General features: G+C 34.2%; 1 protein-coding gene across 1 annotated transcript; it reads left to right on the top strand.

Moving 5' to 3' along the window:
• Positions 1 to 1,407: 1,407 nt before the first annotated feature.
• LOC132529152 (natural killer cells antigen CD94-like) lies at positions 1,408 to 6,761 on the top strand. The gene is made up of 6 exons (XM_060165467.1): positions 1,408 to 1,533; positions 2,870 to 2,962; positions 3,110 to 3,172; positions 4,614 to 4,765; positions 5,535 to 5,638; positions 6,453 to 6,761. Exons 1-6 carry the CDS (start codon positions 1,503 to 1,505, stop codon positions 6,571 to 6,573), a joined length of 564 nt encoding a protein of 187 aa, XP_060021450.1. The 5' UTR covers positions 1,408 to 1,502; the 3' UTR covers positions 6,574 to 6,761.
• The last annotated feature ends 3,177 nt before the right edge of the window (positions 6,762 to 9,938 follow it).

The following is a 9,938-nucleotide window of genomic DNA, read 5'->3' as shown; positions in this document are numbered from 1 at the left end:
AACCCTCAGAATGGGAGAAAATATTTGCAAATGAAGCAACTGACAAAGGATTAATCTCCAAAATTTACAAGCAGCTCATGCAGCTCAATGACAAAAAAAACAAACAATCCAATCCAAAAATGGGCACAAGACCTAAATAGACATTTCTCCAAAGAAGATATACAGACTGCCAACAAACACATGAAAGAATGCTCAACATCATTAATCAGTAGAGAAATGCAAATCAAAACTACAATGAGATATCATCTCACACCAGTCAGAATGGCCATCATCAAAAAATCTAGAAACAATAAATGCTGGAGAGGGTGTGGAGAAAAGGGAACCCTCTTGCACTGTTGGTGGGAATGTAAATTTATACAGCTACTGTGGAGAACAGTATGGAGGTTCCTTAAAGAACTACAAATAGAACTACCATATGACCCAGCAATCCCACTACTGGGCATATACCCTGAGAAAACCAAAATTCAAAAAGAGTCATGTACCAAAATGTTCATTGCAGCTCTATTTACAATAGCCCAGAGATGGAAACAACCTAAGTGTCCATCATCGGATGAATGGATAAAGAAGATGTGGCACATATATACAATGGAATATTACTCAGCTATAAAAAGATATGAAACTGAGCTATTTGTAATGAGGTGGATAGACCTAGAGTCTATCATACAGAGTGAAGTAAGTCAGAAAGAGAAAGACAAATACCGTATGCTAACACATATATATGGAATTTAAGGAAAAAAAATGTCATGAAGAACCTAGGGATAAGACAGGAATAAAGACACAGACCTACTAGAGAATGGACTTGAGGATATGGGGAGGGGGAAGGGTAAGCTGTGACAAAGCGAGAGAGAGGCATGGACATATATACACTAACAAACGTAAGGTAGATAGCTAGTGGGAAGCAGCCGCATAGCACAAGGATATCAGGTCAGTGCTTTGTGACCGCCTGGAGGGGTGGGATATGGAGGGTGGGAGGGAGGGAGACGCAAGAGGGAAGAGATATGGGAACATATGTATATGTATAACTGATTCACTTTGTTATAAAGCAGAAACTAACACACCATTGTAAAGCAATTATACTCCAATGAAGATGTTAAAAAAAAAAAGATGTAAAAAAATAAAAAAATAAAAAGTAAATAAATAAATATTTTAGAAAAAGGAAACTTACGTGTGGAATTTTATTATACCAAGTAAATTTACCATTAAACATGAAAAAAACTTCCTGTCACCTTCTTTTGTGATAGTCAAAGGGTGTGCATTGCACAAGTTCAGTGAGAATTTCCTGTCTTGTGGTTCCAGAAACATTTTAGAAGATAGTGATTTTACTGCTTCTTGTTCATACTACACATCTGTGTCTCATCAGCAGATGATGCACGCACACTTGAATACACAAGTTTTCTTTTTTAAAAAATTTCTTCATACACAACTTTCAGGTTCCTTAGCCTACAGCTCAGCTCCGTGATCTAACCCAGTTCTTGAACAAGCAGCCATCGTGCCTTTCCTGCATGAACACTGGAACAACATTTCATATGGCAGGTATGTGCAGCCCAAGTCATAAAATGAAAAAATTAAAATAACCAGGAAAACTATCTTGTGGGTATGGCTAATTTGAGGCAACGCTGTAGGACAAGAGTATACATTTTTAGGCTCCCCATGTATCTGTACTTTCTACTTTAATTTCATTTTTCTGATTCTTCATTCTGTAACTTAGAAATGATTTTGTGAAGATTTTTCCAACAGGTTTAAAGAGTGGATTCTGACAGGGATAGCTCTAAATTCTGATTGGCATCTGAATTTACCAGGAAAAATATAAACAACATAATTCTAGCATGAAAATATATAGAGAATGTTAAATATTATCAACAAAATGTTTAAAAGTGTTTTTTTTTTAATTTACCATTTGTATTGTGACATCCCCCAAACCACCCAGATTAACAGTTTGACACATTGAACTGTTGTGAATGACGACACCCTTTGGGAGTACTCTAATGTTAATGCAGAATCTCCTGATGCTAAATTATTTTAGGGGAAATGCCTGTGAGCAAGTAATTTTTGGTATGAGAAGATGTAATACATGTAAAAAATGGTTCCTGTAAAAAAGTGGTTTTTTACATATCATAATTCAATGTACTGTGAAATGAACTCAGGTTCCCAAGTTATTAGCGCTACATTGGTTGGGGAACCTCTCATCACACCATGTCTTCTCTTCACAGTACAGCCTCTACAAAGCTATGAGCAGCCTGACATTTCTCAGAGTAGCGAATACACTGAGATTAGCAGAAGGACACACTCCCAAGTAGTATTAATATTATTGTAACAATGATGGAATACATGTCATTTAAATGAAAGACTCTGGGTCTAGACAAACTTTCATTTGATTTCTGACTTGGGTACTTAATAGCTCTGATTCCTTGAGAAAATAACATTATTAATGGATCCTACATTTTCTCAGCTACCTAATGGGAATCAGATTCTCTATCTTGTGATTTTTTTGTTGCTGTTACAAAACTAAGAGTTTGTTATATCAGCCCACAAGACCGAACTTGGTGCCTGTTGATCTCTTTTTACTACAGATCTCTAAGCTTCTTTGTCAAATTTAAAAATAAGTGGTAAGTACAGTTTGATAAGATAGAGCTGATAAAGAGGAAAAGGTATGGCTAATCTCACTGAAGAATAAAGTACATCATATAAAATTTTTGGTATTGGGTGGAGTTCTAAATGGAATGTCTTCATTTTCCAACATTTCATTGACAAAATTATGGGGTTATTAAACCAAGGAACTGTTTGGATTCTCTCACTGGTTTCTGCTTTTAAGAACTTCAGCTCCTGTGTTTGTTCTTTAAATCTTTACCCTATCTCTCTTTCTTTATAGCTTTTCAGACCACTCCATGGAGGCTGATTTCTGGGGTCTTAGGAGTAATGTGCCTTTTGTTGGTGGCTGCTTTGGGAGTTTTGTTGAAAAATTGTAAGTTTTTCTAATCAAGACTATATAAAAAGATCAAAATTGTGATGAAACTGTCTTACAATAAAGGTTTCATTTTGCTAATGTGTAATATTTTGTTATTTCATAAATCTGTGTCTGATGAAGTAAATTTCTAATTACTTCTTACAACATTTACTAAACAAAATGTTCAGCCGACATTCTCTCCAGGACCCTCCACAGATCTCCAGGAAGGTGGGTTCCATACTTTGGAAAACTTTAGTGCTGTTAGAGAATGAAATATTCTTGTTTTTCTCACACAGAAGCATGAAGGGATATTATGCTTAGTAATAGAAATTATAGGATAGTCTCATTTTATTGCTAACTTAGTTTATTAAATTACATTGAATGTGTGTCATTTATATATTAAGTAATAAGGAAAATATTAGCCGGAAGTGACCTATTTTTCCTATGTGACTGCTCATGTTTAAGTAACAAAAGCAAATTACAGTAAATATTGTAGCTGATCCTAAGTGCCTGCTTGTGTTTCATAACACATACTTTGATACCTCTTTACCTGTACCTCCGCTTCTTCCATAACTCAGAAAGAAGCACAGAGATTTCTGCAATTCTAAACTCTACTCAACCAGTGAACGTCAGCTCAAAGATATTTTTAAACATATCTTTTCCTAAATGATGTCTCATCATCTTCTGTGTTCATATAGCACTTCATTCATATCTTTTTTCCCTCAGCGTTTTTCCAACTTTATTGAGATATAATTGACATATGACATCGTGTAAGTTTAAAGTGTACAATGATTCACTTATTACAATATTATTGCCACCATAGCATTAACTAACACCTCCATCATGTCACACAACTATCATGTCTTTTTGTGGTGAGAATGTTTAAGAAGCTCTCTTGTAGCAACTCTCCCAAGTATATAATACAGTACTGTTAACTCTAGTTATAATGATGCACAGTAGATCCCTAAAACTTAATCATCTTCTAAATGGAAGCTCGTACCTTTTGACCAACAGCTCCCCATTTCCCCCACATCCCAGCCCCTGGTAGCCCATTCAACTCTACAATCTCAGCACCACTCATTTGACAAAGATTTGAGTGCCTACCACATAATATGACTTTTATCACTGAGGATGGTAAATGTTGAAGACACTATCACTAGTAAACTGGACGGTCAGACTTGAAGCTAAGTGCTTTATTAACTTCATTTTGAAATAAAATATCCAGAATTATTTTCTGACTCAGGAAATATGCTAAAATGCTTTCCTCCTTTAAATATCTCTTTTATCTAGTTCACTTTTAATTACACAGCAGAGATCAACTTTGGGTCACTTCCTCAAAAGAGGTTCTTCTAACCGCCCCCCATCCTATACTCTGCTACACAGTATTTTTACATACTGAATTTCTTGTGTATACTTACACAAATTATCATTAAATATAATTCATAAATGACTGAAATTTGTATAATTCTGTCTCTATCTCTAGACTATAATCTTCATGAGGAAGAAGGGTCATGTCTGAGTCATTCAGATTAATATCCCCTGAACTGTGGTGTATGCAGTAAATTCTCAAAGAATAGTTGTAGAAAACATTAAATAACAAATGAGTAAATAGCACTGAAAACAACGGAATCGCCAATGTCATCAAGTCACGTTTTGTTTTTTCTCTTAGGATCTGGCTGCTGTTCTTGCCGAGAAAAGTGGATTGGCTACCAATGCAGCTGTTACTTCCTTTCTAGTGAATCAAAAACATGGAAAGACAGTAGAAATTTTTGTGTTTCTCAGAATTCCAGTCTACTTCAGATACAAGACAGAAATGAACTGGCATGTATTTAATTCTGATTTTTCTACAATTTTTTTGACCTAGGAAAATATTATCTAAGTAAGCTGAATACTTTGATTCAAGTCTTTAATCAGATAGTAAATAGGCAGTTATATTTGAACTAATTTCCTACACTTTGAAACAGTCAAACAATCTACACAAAATTTCTCAAAGATTTACATTATAGGAATGTGACAGATAAAGTACAAGAAACTTTTTAGAGAGAATTCAAAGAATAAATAATAGATCATTATTTTTATTCAAATGACTTTGAATTTTTAGTTCATTAATTGAATTTATAATTTGTTTTGTAATTATATAGCTTTTGTTATCACTCTTGGAATGAATATGAAGAATATTATAAAACAATTACCCAACTCTTAAGAAAAAGTGAAAATTTTCTCTAGCTCCATGCAGAACCTGTGCTAAGATTTATCCCTCAAGATACTGTTGGTTTGGGATCAAATTTGATTGCTGATCCCCTGTGAAGGAAGTGTTCCATGAAAGCTCTAATTCCCTTTATGACGTTTTTCATTCTTTCAAGAAGTGAGATTTTGTGGTACGTTTTCCTCCATAAATGAATGGGCCTGATGAATGAGAACTATGAGGCATGTGGCTTGACTATACCTCCTAAATTAAAAGTTAAAAATGATTTTAGTTTGTATAATTGAAAAACTGAATCTGAATAATAGACACTGACTTTCTTAAAAGTACCTGATCCCTAGAGTAGATTCAAAATAGATTAATATGTTGGTCTTTGTTTCCAAACAGCATTTTATGAACTCCATTTCCTATTATTACTGGATTGGACTCTCTTACAGTGAAGAACATCATGCCTGGTTGTGGGAGGATAATTCTACTGTCTCCCAAGATCTGTAAGTTTCTGACACTCAAAACCTTTTTCTGTTCTTTTTGAGTTTATCCTTAGATCTGATCAGAGAACGTAACATCCAGGAACACTGTAGGTAAGATATCCTGTTTAGGACGTGAGAATACAGAAAAGAGAATTGATACAACAGAATAACAATTTTAGTCCCAACCACAACACCCAAGTGTATGCTCAAGTGAGATGAAGTTAGTGTACTTGTGACTCTAAAAGAGCTTTTGATATATGCTTTTATTTCCTGCCTTGGTACAAGCACTTGGATATGTATGTACATATACAGATTCTCACATACACAAAAGCCATCCAGAGAAAAGAGTATATCCACTATTTTCCTTATTCTGGTGGAGCCCAATATTCTCAGCATCATCCCATATTTCAAACATTCTGGGCTTATTTTCTGTGTATTTGTAATCTTCAAATCTCATTTTCATTCATAAACATGGGATTTACAGTATCATACAATGACAGGTTTTATGCTCTGATTTTTTCCCTAGACTAGATTAGCAGATGCATCTTAGAAGTAAAGTATATAACATACCAAAACCATTAAAAACAACAGCAAAAACAAAAAAATCCCCAACTTCATTGCTATTGATTATTGATGCAATAGCCGAGTTTTTGTAACATTGTACTCTGAAATTGTGAAAACTGACTTGAATGAAAAAAAGATAATGTCTCAATGTGGTAATATCTCATTAAAATGCTTTTAAAATGTCTGTAGTTCTATCATTTAACAAAAACATCATCCTTGAACATTCTCATTTCCTTTTCCCAATATATTAAAACATTATTCTTCATTACAGATTTCCATCCTTTCACCCTCTAAATCCAAAGAACTGCATAATATATGGCCCAAGCGGAGAAGTTTCGGATAGAGACTGTGGGAGTCAATATCGTTATGTCTGTAAGCAACAGCTTATTTAGATGTCTCTTGGGGCAGAAGGGGTGTGCAATGAAGATTCAGTATACTTAGAATGGTAACATATATTACTAACTACCTACTTCTGGGATCTGTAAAATGTTTCAAATTGTGTCTTATCAATCATAATTTTCATGTATTTGAAAATGTGTTTAAATTTTTTATCAAGATATAATTGACATATAACATTACATTAGCTTCAAGTATACAACATAACAATAACTAGACACTAGGTCTAATTAACATCCATCATCATATATAGTTATAATTTTTAAATTTTGCCATGTGTCTTAAAATGGATGAAATGTGTGCCTACACCTAAAATTATAGTCCAGACAAGTAATTTCATGAATATTAATGTATATGGTAAAGAGTGAATTTAATAGTTTATGCATATATTCTTGGAAACTCTCTGCAGAAATTTAAATAAAACTTAATTCATGCCAAATAATATATATCACATCGTATCAGTCCTTTGTGTGGCGTACTGAGTTGAGAAGTCCCATCCTCATCTCTCTTTTTCGGGAAGTAAAAATAATTTTAGTGTTCCCTTTCAGTTCTTTCTGGATTTCTATACATCTATATGTTCTAATTTAGAGCTGGAAGTGCCATATAATAGTTTCTTCATACGTGTCACCTGGCCTCAGAGGGGAACACATTTGTGTGTCTTCTCTTGATGCTACAGAGTTCTGCAGAACAGTTGGAAGTCTCTGGCCAAATATATGGTCTCACGTGATTGCTTTCATATTTTGCAAGAGGCAAGGGCATCTAAGCCCTGATCATATAAATTTATAATACTTATTTCTTTACTCCACCTATCTTTCTTGCCTATGCTTATCCATCAGTAAAAAAAAAGCCATTCTTACATGTACATTGAAGATTTTAATCTCTAGCCAGTCCCCAAAGCCTTTTCCTAAAAGTATGTACCAAAAACTAAATACTGTAAGATGTTACAGAAAAACCCAAATGAACTTTTGGGCCAACCCAATAATTACCCTTTTTTTGGGGGGGGTGGAGGAGGGGCTAGCTCATTTTATTGAAGGATTTCTAAATAGGTAAAAGAAAGGGTGGGAACACAATGAGTTCTGATGCCCGTCTGACCTGGAAGAGATTTTCCCAACCTCACAGGTATCAAAAGCCAATTCCCTTTTTGTAATTGTTGCATCTACATCTTAAAAATTGTGTATTGACATCTATATTTGCTCTCTAGTTTTATATTTTAATTAAATAATAATAATTAAGAACCCAAAGTTGATTTTTAAAATACAAAGAGTCAGGAAGAGGAAAGAGCCTCTTATGTTTTATTTCTCAAAATATAAATATAATAGTACTACAGCTTGAACTCTTCACATTCTTGTATGCAGGTTGACTTAGGAAAAATGCACTTAAGTTATACTATGCAAAATTCAGGATAGACTATAACATCTTTCAAATGTTTAACTTGGACTAAGTGAACATGCATTGCACTTTCTAGATATTTGAAATGTTTTGCCTTTGCTGTCCATGTGATTTTCATAATAATATAGTTTAATTGAATTTAAAAAGAACATTATAGGCAACCTTATAATGAAAATAAATACTTTTCTGTTCCAACTGTCCCATCAATCTGTCCTCTTCCCACAAAAATTTCCTCTGAGTTTTTTGTGTGTTTCTTTGTTTTTTCCTACCTGGAGTAGTTTTCTCTGTAATGAACCAAGGATAGTCTATTTTCATAATTTTTGTCCAGGATGAATCTCAACTGTATTTATTTAGCCACATTAAAGTATAGGTTCAAATTGTTACTTTCATATCATTACACTATGAAGTGTTCAGAGTTCAATCAGCCTTTTTTTTTTTTCCTGAGAACTCATGAACATTTATTACAATGCTGCAAGAACAATGAGGGAACGGAAGGTGTTAAATATGACAGATGATGTCTAATTTCAGAGAGTAATCTATGTCAAAATTGTCTCCATCGAGGGAAGAAAATTCCTGTTGCCACCCAATTATAGCTCAGATGTTTTTTTAAGCTCCCATATCTTTTCAGGGCATTGTGATGGAAAGTGCTGATTCGAATGAAGAGTACTGGTCACCCATGGCAGTGGCCTGCTCACATCTGGCCCCATCATACTAATCACAGTCAATCCAGGAGCATCTGACCCATTTCATTTTTATTATTTTTTCTGCCACTCTTACCTGCATTCTATTTTCCTTCATCCTGAAAATATCTTTGTAGTCCTTGGGATGGGAACAACATTTTTTTTTTTTTTTTTTTTTTTGCGGTACGCGGGCCTCTCACTGTTGTGGCCTCTCCCGTTGCAGAGCACAGGCTCCGGACGCGCAGGCTCAGCGGCCATGGCTCACGGGCCCAGCTGCTCCGCGGCATGTGGGATATTCCCGGAGCAGGGCACGAACCCGTGTCCCCTGCCTCGGCAGGCGGACTCTCAACCACTGTGCCACCAGGAAAGCCCTAAAATAAGTTAATTCTTAATGTGTAATGAAATATAACATTAAAATAAAGACACTATCATGAAAAAGACAGGGATCTAGGGCATTAGACATGTGTTTAATTCACAGAGCCACGTTTACTAAGTTAATAATTTCACAAATTGCAAGAAGAAGAAAAGAAACAAAGAAAGAAACGGAGAAAGGCAGAAAAAAAGGGGGAGAGGGAGGGAAGGAGGAAGACAATATTAACAAAACCTGGTGTGGGTATTTTAAAAAGTAAAAGAAAATGAAATGCATCTTGTATCAATAATGTAAATCATGTAGTAAAGTTCTTTATAGTGAAGGACTTACAAAGAATAAAATAGTAGGTTCTAAAATTTTAGGAAAAAGACAAGTAAAGAATCTCGCCTCTGAATAACACGAGTGAAAAATAATTTTTTTTCTTTTTGAAATAATCACTACTGAATATGTAAGAGCCTTTTATAAATGAAATGTGAATATGAATTACCTTTTGCACCTAAAATTAAACTAAAACTTTTTTTAGTTTATACACACAATATGTAATTTAATTTAAACTTCATTATTAAGTATGTGGAAAATGTGGGTATTATTTTATTTCTTATTTATGTATTATTTAGGTAAATATTTATTATTATTTTATGGGTGAAGAAATTAAATCTTAGAGGCGGCCAAAATCATACTGCTTATTCAGTATAAACCTATCACCTATGAGTAATTTATGATATTTTTAGTTAAAAAAGCACTTTCAAATTTATGTCACTTGAGTTGAATATCATAGAAATCCACTAAGGTAAATATGGCATGTCTTATACCTCTATTTAATAGAAAAGCAAACGTAAGTCCATAGAGGCTGTTATTGTCCCAGATCTCAAAGCTAGAGACTGGTAAAATTTTGATTAAAACCCAGTTCTAACTCCAAATA

The sequence above is a fragment of the Lagenorhynchus albirostris genome, chromosome 11 (genome assembly GCF_949774975.1).
Source record: "Lagenorhynchus albirostris chromosome 11, mLagAlb1.1, whole genome shotgun sequence".
Lineage (NCBI taxonomy): Eukaryota > Metazoa > Chordata > Mammalia > Artiodactyla > Delphinidae > Lagenorhynchus > Lagenorhynchus albirostris.
This window is presented reverse-complemented; position numbering and strand designations above follow the sequence as displayed.